Genomic DNA, 24,878 nt, shown 5'->3' with positions numbered 1-24,878 from the left:
AATGTCTCTCAAGTTTCACTAAAAGGTATTGGCACTTCCCGCTTGGAAGTCTCTGAAATACTAGAGACGTCATACCACATTCACCTCGTTACTTCGAAAGCCACTTCGATCGTTTTACGTCCTACGATACAATTAAGTAACTGAGAGGCCGCGGTTTTGTTCCGTTGGCCTCTTACGCTCTCAGCAGTATTTATAAATTTGACAAAAAGTAGGCAGTGCAGTATATATGCAATGCAAGTGTACTGTATGTGTTCATATGTGTAAGCGACTCTGAGGTAGCCACCGTTTGCGCTCGAAAATACTAAATCAAGCTAATTCTTGAAAATATAACTGCGTATTTTAAAGTATACTCGCATGCTGCGCATTTCATCGTTACATCGTGTTTGCCTATTTCTACTTTTCGCTTCGTTCTCTAAACTGCGAAATATCTTCTAACCATTCACAAAATAATTCAAAAACACAATTACTGGACAACCGGTAACAAACGAGTCCCAGAAGTGCACGTGTTTCCTTCCCGATTACACTGAACCGCAGGCACCTTGAATCAGCGAAGGAAGTACCGTAGCAGACGACGCGCCGATTCCAGAATTTCCCCGTACAACGTGCCTCATGGGTTATGCATGATTGCAATGTACATTTAAAAAAAAAACGCAGATTTTATTTCAATAAAATAAATCTCACACATATCTATCGATATGTGTGAGAAGTCGGTCGTTCGGTTGGATTACACCGTAAATACTTGACGCGGAAAATGACCCAATGTTTCTCCGATCAGTATCTGAAGGTTCGGACGCATCCATTGCAACAAGAAAAAAATAAATAAAATAAAACCTGTCTTACAAAGATTGTCGAAATGAATTAATTACAACGGTCGGAGGTGCAGCGTACTAACGTGCTATAAACGTGCTCAGCGTACGTTACGACGTTACGTAGCGCCTATGGCAAGCAAAACAACTGCAGCGAGCAAGGACGAATTACAAATTTCAATAGCGAAAATAAATCTCCATGCAGCGCGCTAATTCATATCGCTCAGAACGTCGTTTGCTTCTCATGTGACAAAATTTCACACATGTTTCTTTGCATCGGCTGAATGGTTCACGTTATACGTAATGAGTTTTCAGCAACGCGAATTGAACAACTGGTTAAGAAATGCAGCTTTGGTCAAAATAATGTTCTCAGGACGCTGCGTACCACACCAACCACACTTCCGCCGATTTCTGTACAGTCAAGTTTCGGTTTCGCTTAAAGTGCGAGCGGCCGTGGCACAGTTTCTTAAGTGAAACCGAAACTTGATTGACCACTACCAACGTCAGGGAAAACACCCACCAATGCGACCAATCGTAGCGCAGCGCTACCCTCTCCGCAGCGGAGCCTCGTTAAATCGCCCCGCTAGCCTTTGCGACAGATACGCAGCGATAAAAGCCAGCGAGCGTAAATTGTAAACAAGTCGCCGCCGAGCGAAGTTTCAGAAAGCGCGCACTAGCGCACTGGTGAGGGTCAAGGCACCAGAGTTGGCTCCGAGGTATGTGAAGAGGCCACGAGAATTCATGTTGCGAGGCCCGCAGCTGCTTCGGCGCTTGCTGCGGCCGCCGCCGCCGCTGCCACCTCGGCACCAGCGTGGCTGGTGCAGTGGTTCGACACCAACGGGAAACCCGGCGCCAGCGTCCAAGGGTCGCGGCGATTTGCTCTCTCTTCGACCTTCGGAGCTGGTGGACTACCTGCGCTGCCGAGGCATCCAGCGCTGCTACGCGGTGTGCGACGATGGCGGCACCGTGCGCGTGTCGCACCCCGAACTTCAGGACCTGGCCGACTGGCTCAACTCGGGGTCCGAGCAGCAGTTCCGTTCCCACGAGGCCATCCTCATGCAACTGGGTCTGCGAACGGGCTGCCTGATGACCGCCTTCCTCTGGCGCACCGACCGTGGACAAGCCGTGCGATCATATATACACACTTCACCGGGGTTTCGGGGCTCACTGTGTTTCAGAAGTTCGCGTTGCTTTGTATAGCCAGTACGCAGTCCGAGTGCCGTGCATTTAGTCTCTGAAAAACAATCTGAGCCAGCTACCTTGCTTGTTTCTGTTTGGGCACCTAGGATCGCTCACCATCGGTTCTGGAAACCGATCGCGTGTAGTACTCTGGCGTCGTCCAAATCCGAGGTTTTTCATGGTCTAAGCAGCCTTATTGCCGTAGCATTGCATTGCTAGTTAACGTGCTGATTTCTAGTTAACACGCTCAGTAGTTTTTATTATAGTGGCTTTTGTGCTAGCCAAGATTCCTGCGTGACTCATGAATTCCTCATGAGGAGCAGCTGCAGACAGCGCTAACAATATGGGCTCACCCTGCTAGTTTGCTAGTTAACGCGACAGTCCAATTGAAGCTTGCCTGGGGCGCATTTCTGTAGACAGCTGTAACAGCCAGTCTAGTACCGAATGACTGCAGTCTCTGTCTGAGCAATATGAGTACTTCGTTAACCACACGTAGGTGCGACAGGAACACACATTCAACAACTGGCATTAATGCTGCTCGCGAATTTGCAGACAAGATGTAACACTGTTTCTAATCTTAGCCACAGATGATTGCATCACACTAATGGAAAAAAAAAAGGTATGTGGGTCGCGAGCAGATTTGTTGAGTAGCTACTTAACCATTTCGAGCATTTATGCTTGTGGATCGATATCGTGGCTTTCCTTCTTATTCTGCATTTTGAACAAGTTAAATTGCAACAGCCAACTCCTAGCATGGCCAAGTACGATGCAGGCTAAGTGGCAGATCTGCTCGCACACATTACGTGACATTATTTACTACGCAGCCCTCCAGTTATTAATAGACCTGTTTGGGGAAGTTGGGCTGTCGTACGAAGAGCTTCATTAGTAAATCACGTTAGTCATTCCGTAATGATCTTGCATACAAAAAATGCAGAAAAAAAAGGACTTGTTTTCCTACTTTCATGAGCGGGCCATACCGTGATGTGGCTAGCATTTTATTTTTGTGTGGAAGCTCCGCCCACTTTTGTGCGCATCTCCCTTCCAAACTGCTGACATTTAGTGTGCATGGAAAAAGGTCTCGGAATAGTCGCAATTTCCACAGCAGCTGAGAACTGCTCTGGAACCTTGCGTGCAGATGTTAACATGTGGTACGCTTAGGTCAAGGATGAGAGAGCAACACCTGCCGTGTGTTTACCTCATAGTCTCTTTTTTTTCCTCGAAAAAAAAAAAAAAGCCATCTGTATTGAGGTACATGTAGTGCCTGATCTGTACTGTCTCGTGTATGAAGAGCCTAAAATTTGTTTAAAAAAAAGCTTGGAGAGCTATAGCGTATGTTGGCTGCTAAGTTTCCTGTTTGTTAGTCAATCTGAATGCTATTGTTGCAGGGTGCACAGAATAAAGTGGAGGTCTTTTCCTGTTTAGGTATTTTGCAGTGTAACGACAGTAAGTTGTTAACTCGATGAGTTGTGCCTGCGATTTTTTGTTATAACAATGAAAATATTTAGTGCCATTGTATTACTGTAACTATATATGAGCATGTAAACAATCAAAATATTGGTGCTTTGAAAGGAGCATTATGCGAGGCATTTTTCCAACAATACAAGTGAAGCTGCAATTGTGGGGTCATTGTCTTGCATAAATGTGCCGACTTTCAGAGGAACAAATTTAAAATGGGATGGAATGTGTACCACAAAGAGCGCAGATCGAGTGGCTTTAATATTTAAAACAAATCTGGGGGGGGGGGGGGGGGAGCAATGATTTGGTCAAGGTGGTTATGCAAAACAATATGATTATGAGGATATGCCAGGTATTTGTGAAACTATATTGTATCAAGATTATCACATGGTGTAGATCTGGTAAACAAGTTTGATATTGGCAATTCCTTTTTTAAAAGTGCACCCAAAGCTGAAAGTGTCAGAATTCTATGTCGGTGGTCATTTTTGACCATGTTTCTTTTTTTATTCCAAACTTTGTACCATCGCCTTCTGCTTATTGCTAAATCTAACATGGTATTCTTTGCTACCCTAAAGTGGAAGTGCAATTTCCATTGTGAATACTAAATACTGAAAAACCTTGCAAGATGGGCATTTTTTTACTTTTGGATAATTAATTATTTAATTTTAGTTTGCTTCAATAATATTGAGTGATAGTGGTAACTTTTTTAGTGGTTGGCTCAGTATCTCAATTAATTTGTGACTGCTAACTTATTTTAGTTAAACTCAGTGCTTGTGCAATGGCACTTTTGTTCTGTGAATTTACAATCTACAGTAATGTCAGTGTATGTCCACTAGTTCAGCTGTGTTTCAAAACTTCATATTTAAAATTCCCGAAAATTGCATTAACCTGTCAGCTACCTGTTCCTAAGCTGTATATCGGAGATGTAAGGATACTACTTTGGTTGGTGACAGTATGAATATATCCGAGAAAAATTTGATTGAAAGCATTCTATATTTCACTGAGTTGCTCTGCATTTCCTTGATTTAAGGTCGAGATGAAATTCAACCAACAATTTGGCAACTTTTCTTGACACCGTTATCTGTGGTTGTGTTTTTTAAGTGTCTAGTAGTCACGATGAGCCTTTCTTTTGAAAAGCACATGGCCATATAAATTCATGATATGCAATCCTACTGAGGTTTGTCTGTTTATGTTTATCCGTAGTTGCCACCTCTTCCCCCAAGGTGTTTCATCTTCCAAACAGAGTAGTTCAATTATTTGGCATAAAATGATTCCAGCACAAGGAAAACATAAGCTATCTGTAAAGGGGCCCCACAACACTTTGATTGTAGTCTGAAAATGTTGCTGATCTTTAGTCACGGCTCCTGTGAACACGTGAGTCATATTATTACACTGCATGCTGCAGGGAACTAACAATTTTCTGTAAAAAGCAGTAGAAAATCGCTCGCTTTTTCTTTCACAATGTTGTCACCACCTATGCTGCGAGTGGGCCCGACTACGCAGCAAGTGCGCCTGACAGGTATTTGTTTATTTCATGAACGCAAACATGAGCCGTCTTGTGTAGATACCATGGTTGCTACAAGGTCTGCAAGTCTGGACTAGAAGTAGTGATCAATACGTTCAAAGAAAAACATAGAGAAAAGTTCAAGGCCACAACACACAGTGACGTAACTTTGGGCACTGCATTACCCCCTTGCCGTCTTCCCACATGTAGCTTCCAGTGCCTTTGTAGCAATGAAAGGAGAGTGACAGCACGTAACTCATACAATAACACCATTTATACTTGACGGATTCGAAAAGTTATTGTGGCAGGAGATTTGTGAGGCAAAAGAGCCCAATAGTAAAGACATTCTTTTACAATTTCGAAGGGTGTTTCGGGGCCCCTTTAAATGGTTATAGCCACTTGCCATGACCTTGTGAAAAAAAAAAAAAATTAAAGGTGTTCGATTATAAAATGAGAGTAAACTTAATTCCGTCAGCATATGCAGTTGTATGGGGACAACACGCTGACATTTCGCCAGTCCTTGTTAGTAAAACAATGCTTTTAAAAAATGTTTTCGGTGAGCCTTGACCACTCCAAATATAATTTCGCTACTGCGCAAATTAGTGGTTACAAAGTGTAGCATTGTGTGTAGTACAGACTGCTTCTGTAGTATCCAAGACATTGGTTTCCCAAGTCACATGTACAGAACATGCACATACCTCAGAGGAACACCTTAATTAGTATTCAAGCAAACTAAACTTAAACTTATCAAGTGCACAGTGATGAAAATACATAGATTGATGTGCTCAGTGGACTAAGCTTGGCATGAAAAAACCTATTTTCAAGATTCTGTGTCAGTGCTGGAATACAGATTTGGCGTTTCCATTAACAGTGGACACTACTGCAATACTGACAAGATAAAATCGCTAGTTGACAGTATAAAATCACTGTTTCACACTTCAGGCCTGTCATCTGCTTCCTTGTCACCACTGTTACACTGGAACAGAGTGCAATATGAAATTGTTTCTGAAAATTCCCTATGTGGAAGATAAGTTAGTACAAGTGGTAGTGTTCTTTATTCATAATATGGAGTTCAAGCTTGCCATAAGGAATTTCATGGCAATACTAAAATGCCAGGATAGCATACAGGAATGTGAGCCGCGCTCTACACCCATGAAGATGTGCTCTTTTTGAAATGTCGAATGACATCTTTGAATTGCACGCTTTGTGGTTTCAGTATGGAGGCATTCGGTTGCAACCATATTCAAGTGTGGAACAGCTTTTGCGGGATGGCCTGCGCCAGTCGACCCTCTTGGGAATCAAGGCAGCTTTGGCTGGCGTCTGGTATGTTTTTTTTTTAATACTCAAACCACTGTGGTAGATTAGTGGCTTAGTAGTTCGACTGCTAAGCTCAAGGATGCAGGTTTGGTTCCCGGTCACATTGGCTGCATTGCGACAGGGGTAAAATGCAAGAACACGCCCGTGTACTTAGATTTAGGTGCACGCTGAAGAAGCCCAAGTGGTCAAGATTAATCTGCAGTCTTCCACTAAGGCGCGCTTCATTATCAGATCGTGGGTTTGGCATGTGAAACCGTGGACATTAATAATTCATTTTTTTCCCTTCTGAGATTTCTCAATGAGTGCTTGCAAAACAATACAAAGGGGAAAAAAAAAGAAGAAAGATTGGATGCTGAATTCAAGATTATGCTTAAGCCAAGCTTCAAGTTGTAATCTAGGGATTACAAAAAAGGGGCTTAAATTCATTGCAGATTAACATACATGACAGATCGCGCAGTTAAGTGAACTAAGAGGTCAGAAATATTAGAAAACCTTTGTTACACATTTTTTTGTTCTCGCCACAACAGTATCTCTGTGTCGGCATCCCACTCTATGAGCTGCGTTTACCATAGTGTAGTTGTTTTCTTCGCTTCAAGGCTGTTAGCTTGGTTTTCTGTTGTCTTACTTGAATCTCTACCCGCTACGGTGGTCTAGTGGTTATGGTGCTCGACTGCCAACTTGAAGGTCGCAGGATCGAATCTCGGCTGTGGCGGCCGCATTTTCGATGGGGGCGAAAATGCTTGAGGCCCGTGTACTTAAATTTAGGTACATGTTAAAGAACCCCAGGTTGTCGAAATTTCCAGAGCCCTCCACTACGACGTTCCTCATAATCATATCATGTTTTTGGGATGTTAAACCCCAAACAGTTATTATTATTAGATTACTTGAATTTATATTTTTCTCCATCAATCATGCATGGAGGGTCCTGGTACGATCTCCTTACTGTGGGACCTTCATCTGCATGTTCTTTTTAACCCTTTGAGACGCTATGTACACACTTGTGTACGCCACTTGTTTTTGCCAGTTGTATCAACTAGGGGCTAAGAAAGGGCAAGATATTTTGAGCTTTAGATGAATTGAACCTCCTGCATAATAAATCTGTCTTCATTTAACTTCATTTTGCAGCTTACTGTTGCATATGATCACTTTGCTGAAGGCACTACTATATTCGACGAGTCGTGCGACATGCCGCTTCCCGCGACCCACGTCAAAAGGATAATTTTTTTTGCTCAGCATGGACATAACCGAAAACAAATTTGCACTGTATTTCTAGCCTGAGATTTCATTCTATTTGTGCAGAAACAGAGCATGAATGGCTTCAGAATAAATGGATATTTAATTACAAAGTAATTATGAATGTTTACTATAACACACATAAATTAACATATTACAACATTATTTTGTTGCAATATAATATCGAGTGCCTTGAAATAACATTTTATCAATTTGACGCATTTACAGACAGTTCTTCATAGGTGGCGCCTGAAAGGGTTAAGAAACACGTTTTGCAAACTCAAGTCGAACTTCCACTGTGGAAGCCTGCTCAGCTGAAGCATTTGTTGCTTGTGAGCCTGGATTAACTGAGTGTGAAGTGCTACTTAAGAGTTGCTAGAAAGCACAATGTAAGCTTGTAGAAGCACTGGTGCTGTTATCCAGAAGTGTTCTGTGCTGACTCGAGTGCATCCTCTGCAGGCTGGGTGGTGGCAAGGGCATCATTCCACAGCCTGAGAACCGGCAGCACGTGCAACCGGAATTCCGGCAAGCACTTTTCTTCGATTACGGAGACTTTCTCTCATCTCTCAATGGCTGCTATGGTTAGTGCTTTATGCCATGCTTTTTACGAGTGTTGCATGCCGCAGTCACAAATGTAGTGCGTTGCCCTCAACTGTAAACATAGCTAACTGCAGGACATCAAAGGTCACATACACATACACACACAAAAATTATAATACTATACAGATTCGCCAAAGCAAAACATTAACGGTACTTGTGATGGAACCTGCAAAAAACACAAGGAGATTGCATTAGAACCAGGGAACAAAACGCAACACAGGATGATGTGCACGATAGATGGGAGTTCTCATTATGTTACATCTTTCTGCTGGTTTGCAGTTATAACTAGGTACCAGGGGCGTAGCCAGGGGGGGGGGGGGCTTATGGGGCTTCAGCCCCCCCCCCCCCCCCCGAAATTTTTCGTGCTCTCATACACGGATTCCTTATATTTTGCCCGTATTCGAGGTGTACTTTCCCATTCTTGCTTTTCCCTGGCCGCATCATTTGTGCAAAAAGATGAACATTTTGCGTAAACAATCTGCATTAAAATCCTGGTTATTTCGTGGACTTCATTTTTTTGTTATCAGGCACCTCTTCAGTTCAAAGCTGATGCAGTTCCGAAGTTTACGTGATATTTGCCGTACCTGTTACACACACACACAAACACAAATATTGAAAAGATTGAAGACAGTTATTCCTGGAAAGATTTTGCGGGCATGCCAACATAATATTTTTACGAAAAAACACATTTCTTACTCGTTCTTAACAGAGGGCAGCATTCAAGAAGTGATTCGCAGCATCTAATACAAATTGTCACTGGTAATACATATTAATGGTAATACCAGTGACAATGTATGTACATGGTAATACATGTACATACCACGCCGCTTTTGGAAAATTATGAAACCGGACGACAAAACCACAGTCTCTCTTTGTGACACTTCTGGATCCCCCGTTGCCGACTGCGACGTTCCATCCGTCAACTCTGCATTTTGTTCAGTCTTTACTAACGAACCTAACAACGAACTTCCTGATTTTCCGCATTTCGCTTATCCGCCAATGCCAAAGATTGTATTCAATTCAGAGGGAATTGTAAAAGTTATTAACCAATTAAAGAACTCTTCGTCATGCGGTATAGATGGCATAAACGCCAAAATTCTGAAAAATACTAAACATGTATGCAGTTCCATATTGTCAATCATTTTTCAGCAGTCACCCGACACAGGTGAAGTCCCATTAGACTGGAGAGTTGGGAAGGTCTTTCCGGTCTTCAAGAAAGGTGACCGCTCATTTGCAGGTTACTACCAACCAATCTCGCTCACTAGTGTTTGTTCAAAGATCACGGAACACGTCATCATTTCTCATGTTGCTACATTTTTATCATCCGTAAACTTCTTTCACCCAAACCAACATGGCTTTCGTAAAGATCACTCATGCGAGACCCAACTAACATTATTCCTGCACGACATTCACCTTCATATGGACCGTAACATCCCAATTGACACACTGTTCTTAGATTTTGAAAAAGCCTTCGATAAGGTACCCCACTCCCGTCTCCTTCAAAAAACCTCGCGTCTAAACCTTCATCGGCATGTTTTTAACTGGATTAAAGCATTCCTAACAAACCGTAAACAATTCGTGCATGTTAATGATCACTCCTCCGACCTCTCGCATGTCTTGTCCAGCGTGCCCCAGGGTATTGTCCTAGGGCCTCTTTTATTCCTAATATACATTAACGATATTCCGCTTTCCGTTGAATCTAACATCCGTCTTTTTGCTGATGATTGTGTCCTCTACCGCCCTATAAATAACCCCACCGATGTCTCCTCTCTACAGCATGACCTCTCACGCATTCAGCAGTGGTGTACCACCTGGTTGATGTCCCTTAATGCGAAAAAAACATTACTAATTTTTTTCCATCGTCGCCGAAACCACACGCCGGCTACTTACACAATCAACAACTGTCATATAGCTGCTACTGACTCGATTAAATACCTGCGTGTCCATCTTTCGAGTAACCTATCTTGGGGCGACCATATAAATCACATAATTCACTCCGATAACCGCGCTCTCGGGTACATACGCCGTAACATTTCCATGGCACCACCTTCCGTTAAACTACTCGCTTATAACACCATTGTCAGACCAAAACTTGAGTATGCAGCTGCTGTCTTTGACCCCCACCAAACTAATCATATCGAAATACTTGAGTCAGTACAGAACCGAGCAACCAGATTCATTGTTTCAGATTATTCCCGCTACTCGAGCGTCTCCGCCCTCAAATCCCAGTTAAATCTTTCTACCCTCGCTCTTCGTCGTCGTATTGCACGTCTCTGCCTTTTTCACAGATTCTTTTATTCAACCCCCCGTGACAACCACCTCATCCAGCCGGTCCATCGAGGTCATCGCACAAGTCATCCAAATGCTGTGATTCCGCCATGTGCCCACACCACCTCATTTCAGCAGCCCTTCTTTTTGCGCACCACCCGAGACTGGAATGACCTTCCGAACGAAGCAGCAGTCATCCGCGATTTTGCGCGCTTCAAAAATGCCATCCAGGAAGCAGACTCAACCACATCCTAACATACACCTTCATCGATACCGCCATTTTATGACGCCCACCCCTCATGTAAAGTCCCATATGGGACCTTTGAGGATATAATAAATAAATAAATAAACAAACAAACAAACAAACAAACAAACAAATAAATAAATAAATAAATAAATAAATAAACAAACAAACAATCAAACAAATAAATGTTATTCATATACTTAGTCGTTCTAAAAATTCAATGAGGAGGTCGCGCTGCAACGTGAGCCCCCCCCCCCCCCCCCCCGAACAAAATTCCTGGCTACGCCACTGCTAGGTACATATACCAGCCCAACCAGCAGGCAACTCTTATGGCTTCGGTGCTGTTAAAGAACTCTTAAACTGCTCTGCGCTCAGAAGTTTTATATACAGAGGCAACTACATGCCATTCTGCAGATGAACACAGAGCCAAAGAATTTCTCGAATTAATATAGTACTAATAGCAAAGTTTCAGGCATTTGATGAACAACTACGTAGCCGCTATAGTTTCTATCCTGCCTTGGCTGCCTTCCTAACAGCATTCTCTCCTCATCTCACATACTCTTGCCAAAGTCATGCAATGCAGAGCAAACTATGGATTGCGTCAGCTGACCATAAATATGGCTCCTCTATCGTGTATCTCGTATTGCACATAGTACATTACTGACCGAATGAAAGCTCGATTGAGTAACTACTAGTAGTAGACAATTGGGTAGCTTGCCTTCCTTCTCAAAATGCATGGCCTGCTCTTTACATGTTGGTGCTCTTGTCCTTCGCAGAGTGACATTGCAAAACTTTTTACTCTGATGACTTCATGCTTATATGTAACTATGCTCTCATTGCGAAGTGACGGGAAAGCCTCGAAGGTTACGAGAAATGCATATTAACTGAGTATAAACGTAATGAACTTTCTTTACACGAAACTACAAATACCTACTACTGGACACAGCGAGAAAAAGACGTGCACGGAACACCAGCACAACAGTGTGCACCACCAGTGCACCAGCACACCACCAAAACCACCTGAACGCCAGAACACCAGGACTGAACACTGTACACCAAACTGAACACCAGAACACAAGTGCACCAGTGTGCACGTCTTCTTCTCACTGTGTCCAGTAATACCGTATTTTCTCGCATATAACCCACACCAAAAAACGGAAAAATGTGCTTGAAAAGTGGGGGTGCAGGTCATATGCAGAGGTTATATGCATATATATTTTTCTTTTTGTAGAGTTAAAGTTAGGGGTGTGGGTTATATGCAGGGGCGGGTTATGTGCGAGAAAATATGGTATTTGTAGTTTTGTACACAGAGAGCAGATCGTGTTTACTAACTAGTCCATTGCTAGGATTTTCTTATAAACATAAAAAAGAATGCATTTTGTGGGTGTGTCCGCGCAGTGGCAGGCCTGGATGTTGGCGTGAATAGCCAGGACATGGCCAATGTTCACGTGCGCACCCACTGGGCTGTCAATGTACCGGGAGACATGGGTGGCTCTGCTAACGCTGCCCCACTGCTTGCTCGAGGTAAGGGGCCGATATTAATTGGCTAACTGTTGAGTTGGATAGTAGCAAGGAGAAACCGCGATGCGTACAGAACGACAGAAAGCCAAACTAGTTGGTAAGTATTCATCGCGCAAGAGGGTGGGCATGCAAACACAAATACAGGATAAGAGAACCAGGTAACACAAATGCCGACTATCAAATGAGAGGGTGCACAGTAGCGGAAAAGAAAGTACCTAGACACAAAACTTGCCTGTGCATGCTCAGGTATGGTGTCCTCATCTGTCAATCAGGCACATGTGCAGGTTGTACGTGAAAGATAACTGCTTGGATTTGTTCTCTAAGGAGGTAATCTAAGGCTGGCTCTCGCATGTATTTCCTCTCCTACTGATATGCCAAGCCTAGATCATCAGATGCGTTTCTTTGTTTCTATATCTGTATAAAATGCTGCATTCATGGAATTTGGGCATGCATTTAAAATCTTGACAGGGCAAAGAAAGATTTGATGGCGGTCTTGCGGTTAACAACCTTTTATGACCCATTAATCTGTGATTAACGTAATGGCTCATCTGCCCTGCATATGTGTTGTCTGGCTCTCTTCTCCTGTACCTGTGTTTACATGCCCACCCTCTCGCATGCTGTGATTTGTTGTAGTGCCATAGGCTCAGTGAAAATATTCACTTATCATTACAAATATCTGCATGTCTGCTTAGTGAACCTTCCCTTTTTATTTTATTTTGTGTCATACGCAAATACTTGCCATTGCTTTGAGCACTGTCCTGATATCGTTTACATTCGGTTGGTCAAAATCGAGTACTAAGAGTATATTCACCTCATTTATTCGGGGTACAGTGCTCCTGCTGAGCACTGTACCCCGAGCACTGTACTCCTGCATTTGGATGTGCTCGGGCCCTTGAGCTCAGAGCATGACTGAGATCTGATGATTCTGAACGTTCAGTGTTAACGTTGGGTATGCTATATCAGGTGTGAACATCAAGAGGCTTCAACATCAGATGAAACCACGTTAAAATGGCAGGCTTGTGCGAATATTTGAACGAATATTACAGTATTCGAATTCGCTTCGAAACGAATTTAAATTATTCTAAATTTCAAAGTATACAAATAGACATATATAAAGTGCATGTAACTCCGGTAAAGGTGGTTTCACTGCAGTGGAGGGGTGCTATACCATGAATACACCTATCCAGGGGAAATCTGCACTGCTCCGGAGCCCCACTTCCAGATTAAAGAAACAAATTACCCTCACATCGATTCATCATTTTTTAAGTTTAGAAGTTGTTATACCGGCTTATATGCTCCAAGTATCATAAATTTTAAAACGTAATGCATTTTACTGGTTATCACTTGCATTCTACCAAAAGTCAACTCCAGCTACTATTCTAAGTTGCTTCCACTTCCCTTTGAACCAAAAAGAATGACCTTTGTACATGCCTTGTTTCAATTTTTAAAAATATTGTGCTGGTTAGTTGGGTCATGACGAGTATGCTCGTTCTTCTTTTATAATATGTGATATATATACTATTCGAATTCGATTCTAAGTTATTTGACCAAATCACTATTCACTTTGATTTCGCTTCGAACCTAAAATTTACTGTTCGCACAAGCCTATAAAATGGTGAATTTTGGGAAGATTTCAAGCTGGCTTTGTTACAGAATACATTGCCAAATATGCAGTTGCTCATGGTTTGCCAAAATGATGGTTACAATACAGCTATGGAATGTTGTTCTCACTTTTGTGCATTCCTTCCTTCTGTATGTGCCATTTATCGTGTGTACTTACACATATTTATTAATACCTGATTTATTTATTTATTTATTTATTTATTTGTTTATTGATTGATTGATTGATTGATTGATTGATTGATTGATTGATTGATTGATTGATTGATTGATTGATTGATTGATTGATTGATTGATTGATTGATTTGCTCACAGGTGTTGTGTGTGCACTGGAGGCCATGTTGGAGCACAGCCAAATGGACAGCCTGCGAGGCAAGAGGATCTGTGTCCAAGGCGCTGGAAGCATTGGCAAGTTCTTGGCTCTGGACAGCATGCAATTGCTGTTTCTCACATCTTGAGTGTGTGCACATGCGCTTGGCTGCAATGATACACTATTGGTGCTTGTATGTAATTTACACGTAATGTGTCACTGCATAACTTTGATGTCAGTATATTTAATACCTTAAAGAGCTAGTTACATATCAAGGATGTAGCTGCCTGTAACATAAGTGTGCTAATCATTGCACGATAGGCCTGAAGCTCACATGCCCATATATATACTATAGTGTTGCTAATTGCCTGCATCGTTGAATGACCTTTCTGAGGGATTATCTTCCTGTGTACTATTGCTGAGCAGGTCTTCAAAAGACGCTAAACCACAATGTGCAAAGGTCAGGGGCATAGCCAGAAATTTTTTCGGGGGGGTTTCAACCAACCTTTATGTATCTTTATGCGTGTTAGTATGTGTGCATGTATATAGTATTCACATGCAAAATTAAAAAAAACCCTTGGCTATGCCGATGGTGAAGGTTTTGACATTTACAGCCGGACTGTTCATCAATTTAACTTTACATTATCATAAATTTATAGTCTCTATATTGAAATGCAAAACTATGAAAGCTTCAATTGCAGTTAACCACAGGTTTACCAGACATGTATGTGTGTGTACTCATACTATATTCGCTGCCATCCTCTCCACTTACTTATTAGCCCTCTTCTTCCTTAGATCAGAATACCATGCTAGGAGCATGACCTTTGTGTCTATTTCTCTGCTTTTTCTCGAACGAATTTTGTCTTCCTCTGCCATAGCGTGAAGTGGCTCTTGAGTGTTAAGACTCTAATGTTGTCTGGTGGAGGCTTCGACGTTTTTGGAAGGGCTGATATTTTGTTGCTGTGCCTGTGATGCAGGACGGGAGGTGGCACTCAGCTTGGCCGACCACGGCCTGGCACAGCTGCACGTCACGGACGTCCATCAAAAGCGCTGCGACGACATTGCCGACCTGCTTTCTCCTAGGGTGAGTGCAGTCAAGTGCTGCACCTAACTGTTGCTCTAAGGATGTCACTGTGCCCTTTTCTTGCAATGCAGACTTATTGGTGATAAAGTGAGAGAACTCTAATGGCCCCTGCTACATAGCCAGCTGCAGTTAGGTGCAGTACGTGAATGGGAGTCTCTCATGCCTTTCTCTCTCATGTAGTCTTTTTCATGCATAGTAGGCAATGCAGCAAAGTTCATAGAGAGCCGTCTTACTGCTTGCATTCATGCCCAAGAAATACAAGTGCATCATGAAAAAAAGATATAGGTATGAGAAATGCTACACAATAAAACATTGCCTCAATCTTTATCACATTTCGTAGTGCACTTTTCATGTGGGAGGCATTGCAGATCTGAACACATTTAGCACAAAACGAATGAAGAGACGTGTTTCTGTGACCAACGACTTCAGCACATTTCAGCAACCGAAACGTAATGCAATCTAGTACTAGAAGCACGAGGTTGAACACTTAATGTCGAGCAACGACTTCAGCACATTTCAGCAACCGAAACGTAATGCAATCTAGTACTAGAAGCACGAGGTTGAACACTTAATGTCGAGTTTGATACGCCCTTACAGTGTCAGGTTGTAGTTCATATACAGAGTATAAAGCAATTGTGATGTTCCTTGGGGATCACGGAAAAGAATGCTTGACCGTGGAAAACGTAAAGTTTGTAGTGAAGAGAGGACGATGAAGAAACACACGAGCAAGCTAGCAAGCAAGCAAGCCGCAGTGTCAAGAGTAGCAGGGGACTCCAGCTCGCGCTTGCCCGGATTTTGGCTGCTTGACGCCGCCGCTCTCCGACGCCCTACTCGAGACGCTTGTTGATATTCCCTGAAGACGCGTCAATAAACCACGTCACATTTGGTGGAGGTGCGGGGTATAGATGGTGGTAGGTGCTCAGCAATTTGGTTCCGAATGACGTGTTGAAGGTCAGGGGCCAAAGTCTGCACCGGCTCGTTCGTGAGAGGTAGTAATAAAAGCTGACGCGCTACCTCTTCGCGGATAAACTCCTTGATGGTGGATAGCAGTGGCTGCTGATCGGCAGGGCGAGCAGTAACGTGCAAGCTCGATAGCGTGTCGGTCGTTGTGAGGGCTTGGCGCGCGATCGAGCGCTGCCGACGCAACTCGTCAAAGCTCTGACACAAGGAGACGAGTGCAGCGACTGTGGTGGGATTCCTTGCGAGGAGCATCTGAAAAGCATCGTCCTCGATGCCCTTCAGGATGTGCTTGATCTTATCCTCTTCGGTCATGGTAGAGTTCACGCGGTTGCAGAGGTTCAGCACATCCTCAATGTAGCCCGTGAAGTTCTCGCCGGGTTGCTGCGCGCGTTGACGCAAGCGCTGCTCTGTCCGAAGCTTGCGAGCCGAAGGCCGACCGAAAACGTCCGTAATGGAAGTCTTAAAGACGGACCAAGTGGGAATGTCGCTGTCGTGGTTGTTATACCACAGCTGGGCGATGTCCACAAGGTAGAACTGGACGTAACCAAGCTCCATTTGGTCGTCCCATTTGTTGCTGGCACTCACACGTTCGTATTTCGAGAGCCATTCTTCCACGTCCGAGTCACCTGAGCCGGTAAAGATGGGTGGATCTCGCTGGCGATACACGGCGCCGCAGGTGACGTGGACTGCCAAAGGTCCCGACTGGAGAGGGGTCTCCTCGGCCATGGTGGCGATGTGGTCACGAACCGGGGGGAGTTTCCGGGAGCGAAGGTCCAGGTTGGTACTGGGAATCCACGTACCTCCGTGGTTTATTGTGACGTGGTTTATTGACGCGTCTTCAGGGAATATCAACAAGCGTCTCGAGTAGGGCGTCGGAGAGCGGCGGGCGTCAAGCAGCCAAAATCCGGGCAAGCGCGAGCTGGAGTCCCCTGCTACTCTTGACACTGCGGCTTGCTTGCTTGCTAGCTTGCTCGTGTGTTTCTTCGTCGTCCTCTCTTCACTACAAGTTAAATATTTCATCATACAGGGGAAATTTTTTTAGCATTTGAAACTGTGAGGAAAATAAACCAACATGACAGGGAGCTTGTTATAATGATTATTTGGTTTATTGGGCAGATGGAAAGACTTACGTGACAAAAAGATGAAGGCAATATTGCTGCTCTTTGTAAGGGTAGCACAACGCTGCAGGTGCTGTGACTGCTTTTGATGGCAACATGTGGCATTCAACAGGGGTGCAATTACAAATTTAAAGTTTAACCGCCAGGAAAGAAAACATAAAAAATGGGAGAATGATACATATGACCCTGTGGGAATTAATGGAAGTGGTAGAACATTAAGAGCCAAGAAAACGTAATAAGTGAGAACGTCTTCAATGAGAGTGTGCTGTATATAGAGAAGTTTTTGTGTGCGGCACTCTCTGGATCAAGAGCTAGTTCTCCGGAAAAAAACAAGCGGAGGAATACATTCCTGTGACTGCTTTGCATGCGTAGCTTTTGCCGCATTGCCCGTTGCTTGTGAAACCGAGTTCACATCTGTTCTCAGCTTGTTTCATTCTTGCTTGATTTTCCTTTTCTTGCGCGTCATATGCCGTTGGCCTACTTTATTTCTATGCGCAGCTGGGTAGCCGGCTGCGGGTGTCACGCGTTCCCCACGGTGATCTGAGCCTGCTGGCCGAACCGTGCGACATCTTCGTGCCCTGCGCCATGTCCCATGTACGTACATCACATGCTTATTTCAACGCACCGTTTAAAAGGTAACGAGCATTCTGTGCTGTGAAGCAACAGTGCAAAGTTTTAACTTGACTTTAAAGGGGCCCCGCAACACTTTTTGAGCATGGTCCAGAAACGCTGGCGATCGGTAGTCGAGGCTCCTGAGAACATGCGAACCAAACGTTATAGCGCAGCACGCGGCCTGGAATTTACACTTAATTCAAATTAATTCGCACAGTCAACTAGAAATCGCTCGTTCTTCTCTCAACAAATGATGCCATAAACCCAAAGGACAGTGCCTTAAACCCAAAGTCCACTGCCATTGGCCAATTTGAACATCGTGAGCTGCATATTTACTGCGGCCGCCGTGGGATGCCGTGACGTGCCCACTGTGTTTGCGCACACTCGCACTGAAAGTAAGGTGTGCATTCAAAGACAAAAAGGAAAAGAAAGTGCTCAAGGTCATGACGCGCGCTGACGAACGGACATAGCTTCTTGTCCCCGTGTCGTCCCACACTCCACCCCTGCATAGCTTTCAGTGCACTCACTGGTACGAAAGGAGAGAGAAAGCGCTTAAAGCGTGCGACAAATCCCTGTAACTCCGCTCGTATTTGACGGATTCTAAAAATTTTTGCGTCAGTCGATTTGTGAGGCAATACACTCCTATAATGAAATCATTCAATGATTACATGAAAAAGTGTTGCGGGGCCCTTTTAAATATATCGGCATTTACGGATTACTGGAGTACTAGTGTTAAGCAGCAACAGCACAGGTAGCGACATCTCGTGATGCAGAGTTTGGTAACCAAGGAGTACATGAAGCTAATGCTGCCATATACCATATGCCGGTGCACAGCATTGTTAATGATCTACCAATTATTAACGTGCTGTCCTGCACATCCACGGCACTGATAACTCAGTGAGCCATAAACAGTAACAAGTTTATGGACAAGCCTGGATATGTATTGTGTACCACGATATATGCGTTGTAATTCTGTTTATCTTAAAGGAGCACTGACATCAAATTTACGCATGTCAAGATTTTTGCATACACGAGTAGTTATCTACCCCCTAGTAGCGATTCACGACCGAAAACGCAACTGAGGGACGAATAACTATCTGTTTTATTTATTTATATAACCGGTATCTAGCACGATTCAAAACAGCCGGCAAGCCCGCCATTTCTTAGCGCTGGCAGCGCTCCCTCGCGGTCAATTCCAGACCGCGCCCAGTTTACCACTTGTCCACAGAAAGGAGTGACGTGAGGATCAGCTGCTCAGCTAACATTTCGTCTGCTAGGCGCGCGCGTTCAGTCATGCCTTGTCACCAGCATCGCCGTCGTCGCCGTCAAAAGTGTCGACTAGCGTTGAAGGAGGCATTCTGGAACTTAAAATCACCGCGATACGCGACGTCGCGAATCATTTTCGCTTCGACGCTTTGCAAAACGATTCGCTGTTCCAAGCAGCAACGAGGAGGTGCCCGGGGACGCACGCTTGGGCCATACTCGCTGGTGTGTCTCAATTAGCTATATCAGAGAATTTTAGCGTGCACAACATTCCGGTATACGCAAAGGGGCCTATGGAATATCGGCATAGCGAATGCACAGCAGCGGACAAATAGAATATGATAGGTTTCTACAATAACAATTCTGCGCCACCAGATGGCCCCACCTATCTGGACTCTCGCGGTTACGGCTGCAGTAACGCGGTATTACGCTAGCGTAAGGAAGTCCACGGACGAACTAACATTCACTAATAACGCTACATACGTGTTACTTGTTAGCGATGATATTTATCTATAGGCTGCTCCACTTCGATAACGTGTGGTCGTGTTGGCGTGTGCCGTACGTGTAATGAAACGCCACGCACTTTCCGCTTTTTCCACGCCTCGACGAGCAGGTCCGTACTACGCGGCGGTTCCCCAACATGCTGGCACGTAGTCGCTCCGATTGATCGCACTCGCGCTGAGGATCACACGGCAAATCAGTCGATACGACACGATGAATCGCAGGCACGGATCGGGACAGCGAGGAGAGCCACTGGCTGGGAGTGAGAGCCGTCGCCTGGCGTCGGCGGCACAATAAATACACTCAGATCGTCGACGTCATTGTTACTAGCGTATCGTCACTCAGGATGGTATGGTCGGAATGTATCACACTTGTTACGTAGCACGAGTGTCGATGTCGCAGCGTGATCAATCTTCCGTTCAGCTTTCGTACGCTGTTTGCCCTCGAAATAAAATTACTTCCGCGCGACGGACGCCATTCAAATTTGGCCAAGGAGACCTATGCATACCAAGCAATCGAATGAAGGGCACATCTCGACTTTGAAATTTGATGTCAGTGCTCCTTTAATAAACTTAATTTCAGGCTAAATCTCTATACGGTAGAGACTCTCAGTAAATGGAAATCTCTTAAACGGAAAAACTGCCTCTGATGTTACTGGTTTTACACTTGTATTCTGCAGCCTTGTTCATCTCTACATCTCTCAATAAACAGAACTCCTATTCCGTTTACTGAGTCGGAGCACATTTTCCTGGCCCCTTCAGGTTCCGTTTAATGAGCGTCTACTGTATATTCAAGATCACATGTCATTGTCTTGTTCACAAGTTCACTGGCTTTATAGCTAAATCATTCTCTTTTTGAAGTATATAGTGGACTATCGTTAAACAAAACCTGAGAGGGCCACGAAAATGTGTTCCGTTTAACAGGAGTTCCATTTACTGAGAGATGAACAGGGGCGTGGAATTGAAGTACGAAACCAATCACATCAGAGGCAGCTGTTCCATTTAAGCAGCAATTCCGTTTTAAGAGATTTCCGCTTACTGGGCATCTACTGTATTTCCTTTTTTATAGTGCCTGGTACTTGGGAAAGTCTTTGCATCTAAGGAATACATAAAGTCATATAATCAAGTTGATGTTCTAGGTCCTGACTCCAGACACCATTCCAAGCATGGAGGCCAAGATTGTGTGTGGTCCAGTGAATGAGCAACGGCTCTCGGACTCCGACTGTGACCTACTGAATGAGCACGGTGTCCTATACGTGCCGGAATACATCTTCAATCGCATGGTGCGTAGCCTGGCATCGGTTGCTTGTTTGTGAATTCCTCCGCTGACTGCATAACTTGAGCTTACCTTCTTGCGTCTTGTGTACGGCATCGAGATTTTTAAGAGATTGCTTGAAATGTGGCAAACCAACTTCTCACAGCAATTCTGATGGAACGGCAATGTACATTTGTGAAGAAACCTTCACAGAATATTGCGATTTAAAAGTGCAGTAACCTTTTGAATTGCAAATAAGTTATTTGCCCCACACATTATGTGTTTTGCCAAACTGTCCATTTCTTTGTTTTAACAACTAGAATATCAGAGAATACCACTTGCTGTTCACTTCAATGTGTTAGTGTAGCCCGCAAAAAAAATCGAACTGAAGGGCAAAACCTAGTGCAAAGCAAAAATATTGTCTCGTTGTGTAACTTGCATTAATTACATGAAGTGAGTTGCTTTGAAGTCACACTGAATTTGAACAAAGGAGCAGCAGAGGTTTTGGTTAATAACACTGCTCCATGAGCTCTTCTTTGTGCCAATTATTCTACAATGCTGCTTTTGTAGGGTTTTTCACAGTTATTTCTTCTTTCCAGATGTTGTAGACGGTGCTTATGGGCTATGTGTGAGAAATTGTGGTATGTTAAGATTCGGTACTTGTGGGTGTGTTGCTGGCATGCGTGAAGTGGTGCTGTTTTAATTTTTGCAGGCAGTGGTGAGCTCGGCATACGAGATGTATGGACGCATGCAGAATGACCCTGAGATGGAAAAACACTTTGGCCGTGATTGGGAACACTCGGTGAGTTTATGGATCAGTATTTGGCTGCTAGCACTAAGTCTATGAACCGGCTAGCGTAATGCAGCATTGCAACATTTTTCTTCAGACGTCTTGAAAACTGTATTTTTTTGCGTAAGAGCAGCACCGGGCTGTATCAACTAGTGGTGGCTATTTTATAACAGTGGAACCAACAATGCATTTCTTATTGGAATTCAGACTTGCCCTTAAAGCATAATGGTTGATAGTGTGTATGTGTGTCATATTTTCTCAGGTATAATTCACAGAAAAACACATTATAAAAGAAAATATCCACGTGTTACCATGAAGCCGTGCCGCCTCCCTTACATTACCGTGAAGCCAACTTTCGCACCGACATTCGCGTATAGTTAGCACCCCGACTTCAACTCCAAATTTTCTGTATTTTTGTGCAGGTTATACACGAGGAAGTACAGTATGCCTCTGTGTCACTCCATTAAAAGTTTTGCACACAACTGCTCCCCTTAGGAAAATTTGCTGCCAATTTTTTTTTTCTTGTGCACAGATAAGGCAACACAGGTCGCATGGTGACGAATACAAACATTGTCCTGTCCTAATCAATATGTGCTATCCAAAGTAGATCTAACGCCATACAATCCACAATGTAAATTCTGTCCCAAGACAGCCATGCTATACCACATTGTTGAGGCGTGCCAGTAGAATCCTAATATATCAGCCAAACATAATCCGACGATAGTTGTGTGGGAGGTGGCCCTGTCCAGCTTGGACCCAGAACAGCAACAAGCTCTTGTTATCCAAGCCTGGACAGCGGCAAAAGCCGATGGTCTTCCACTTTAGGAGATCCAACTACAAGAATGACTTTTAATTTTTTACTATTTACATACTAAGAAAAAAATGTCAGCTCCGCCCACGCTCTTCTTCCCACAGAGAATATGCATAAGTGCTCCGTCCTACAGAGCTTACTCATTTTCATGACACCAAGCGCTCCTTGGGCGTTTTTTTTTTTTTTAAAGATAGCCGACTTTCCCATACAGACCCATGTTTGTGTCGCTGGTTTTAAGTCGGAAACTTGGACATTCTGGTAAATTTCGTCAGGGACTCTGATATGCTGCTTAGCCAAACGTATTGTTTAAGGTTTAGTAACAATGACCCTTTTAACTCTTGTGTAGTATTTATATTAGCCAAGAAAAAGTATTTACGGTTTGAGTAAAAACCAGCTAGCACGACTGTAGGCGGAGCTTCCATTTTTTCTTGTGTTTTAACTTAGTACAATAAATGCTTTATTCTCTCTCTCATGCACAGATCGGTTCCCTGGTGCGCTATGTCCTGAGCGAATCTTCGGAGCGCGGCTGCAGCACCGTGGCCGTGACCGACGAACTGGCCGAGCGTTGGTCGCGTAAGCCACATCCGCTATGGCCCGGCCGTGCGAGGGCACTGCTCGGCGCCTTGTTGGAAAACGGATGGCATCGAGGTCGAGACTTCTGGCGGCAGAGGCACAACTTTCCTAACACACACGGATATGCGGGATAATGACGACCATCGGTCGTCTCACTTAACGGATGAAATGGTATACAATAAAGGCACCATTTTTGTGCATCTCAGTGCATTTTGACTCTTGAATATGCAGTACCATGCATTGCGTCATACTTGGGTATGACATAAGTTACTGTGTTTTTACTTTACAGCGAAAGCCGTTATGAGATAGCAACAATGGCAAATTCTGGTGGCGTGGTTGTGCGCCGCCACCGCCGGCGTTGATAACAGCTATCGCGCACAATGAGGAAAAACAGCTGGATTTGAACCCAGGCACTCTGCGTGGAAGTCAAGTGTTGCACCACAGAACCACTCCGGTGCTTGGAACTCCTTGGCAAAAAGACCCTATGCAGGCATCATGTTGGGCAAAAAATAAATTTAACTGACATAATAAAGCATGGTAGAAGAGTAAAATAACAACAGGAGTCACAATGCGAATTGCATAATGAATGGGTAGTTTAAAGCTTCGCACCCATTACGAAGGCCCCATCCATAATTCATCATTATCAGCCACAGCATCAACAATGTGCACACAATGCCTCACAGTTGCATAGTGAGTACCTCTCTTCTCTGCAGAATGATGAAGGATGGCACAGTGGGTACTTCCCCACCTAGCAAAATTATGATGATTTACGGCATAGTGGGTACCCTGCAACTGTGCTTGCAGAAGTCGCCCCAAGAGAGTTTACAACGGGCTCTAGAAAGGCCGCTCCTCCTGCTTTCGCTGTGACTGTGCTGCGTATTCCACGTAGGCTTAGCGTTTTTTTTATCTGCAATACCTCAGGAACCCTGTAGACAGGGGTTCTGCATGAGGTGTGGGTTTGAGCACACGGCAACTTACGACAGCTCCAAAGTGAGGACTGACATGAATGATTGCATCTGCGGACTGGCGGTTCTATTCAATGATTGTTATAGAAAGAAAAAAAATTTGTGCAGAACCTACCAGATGTTGAGTACGATAAGTGAATACTTGTTTCCGGAATCTGCTGAATTATACATGAAGGCTATTGGTGGCATAGTTTCCTACAATATTTACTAGAGGGGAATCTGGCGCTGCGATCGTTCAGCCACCATGGGAATGATGGGTTGTACACGGATTTGGCTGATCTTTGTGCTTCCGGCTTCAAACGCACTTGTGGCTTTGTTCATTGCTGTGTTTTGGCGTTCGTTTCGGACAATAGAATGGACCGTTGTGAACTTTGTGACCCGATTTGAATTGGTGAGCCTAAAAAGATCAAGATGGTGAAGTGGAACTGCTGAACGTCTGCTGAACTTCGTCTTGCAACAGAGCGGCTGCAGGACATGTGGAGCCAAACGGAGCTGAAAGAACGAAGCTTAGGCAGATCCAGGTACTACCCATTATTCCCGCGCTGGCTGAATCGCCGTGTGTTGCAGCTCCCATAGACACTAGTGCCAGAGTTCCCTCTAGTGTGTTATTATAAACTCTATAATTGGTGTGATGCTTCTCTCAGTTACTTTTCTGCAGTAGAAGTAGGTAACTTTTTCTTCTACGACAGTCATCCTTTTGCACATTGCAAAAACCCGAGGTTAAAATTGAACTTGAGGCTTTATTTCCAGGCTTCAATGCAAATCCCGCATCCCGTAGAAAAGCGTGTCAGTTATTATTGCACATCTGCCCGACTAAGCAACAGCAGTGGTCATGGTTCAAAAGAAGACTGTGCTACCACGTTCTGTGTCCTCTCTCATGCGGTTTCATA

At 44.0% G+C, this 24,878-nt stretch overlaps 1 protein-coding gene across 1 annotated transcript; it reads left to right on the top strand.

The window, feature by feature from the left end:
• The first annotated feature begins 1,368 nt into the window (after window positions 1-1,368).
• LOC119406924 (phenylalanine dehydrogenase) lies at window positions 1,369-23,223 on the top strand. Its single transcript, XM_037673715.2, has 10 exons — window positions 1,369-1,931; window positions 6,161-6,267; window positions 7,954-8,075; window positions 12,005-12,130; window positions 14,063-14,155; window positions 15,035-15,141; window positions 17,718-17,813; window positions 20,734-20,877; window positions 21,562-21,651; window positions 22,930-23,223. The coding sequence occupies exons 1-10, from the start codon at window positions 1,548-1,550 to the stop codon at window positions 23,155-23,157; spliced, it is 1,497 nt and encodes a 498-aa protein (XP_037529643.1). The 5' UTR covers window positions 1,369-1,547; the 3' UTR covers window positions 23,158-23,223.
• The last annotated feature ends 1,655 nt before the right edge of the window (window positions 23,224-24,878 follow it).

Source organism: Rhipicephalus sanguineus, chromosome 10 (genome assembly GCF_013339695.2).
Source record: "Rhipicephalus sanguineus isolate Rsan-2018 chromosome 10, BIME_Rsan_1.4, whole genome shotgun sequence".
In the NCBI taxonomy this organism is placed as follows: Eukaryota; Metazoa; Arthropoda; class Arachnida; order Ixodida; family Ixodidae; genus Rhipicephalus; species Rhipicephalus sanguineus.
Note: the sequence above shows the minus strand (reverse complement) of the source record. Positions and strands in the feature narration are given on the sequence as shown.

Coding starts and splice junctions, on each gene's coding strand:
- LOC119406924 (XM_037673715.2), top strand. CDS start 1,548: ATGTTGCGAGGCCCGCAGCTGCTTCGGCGCTTGCTGCGGCCGCCGCCG. Junction 12,131..14,062: donor TGCCCCACTGCTTGCTCGAG/GTAAGGGGCCGA, acceptor ATTTGCTCACAG/GTGTTGTGTGTGCACTGGAG. Junction 20,878..21,561: donor AATACATCTTCAATCGCATG/GTGCGTAGCCTG, acceptor TAATTTTTGCAG/GCAGTGGTGAGCTCGGCATA.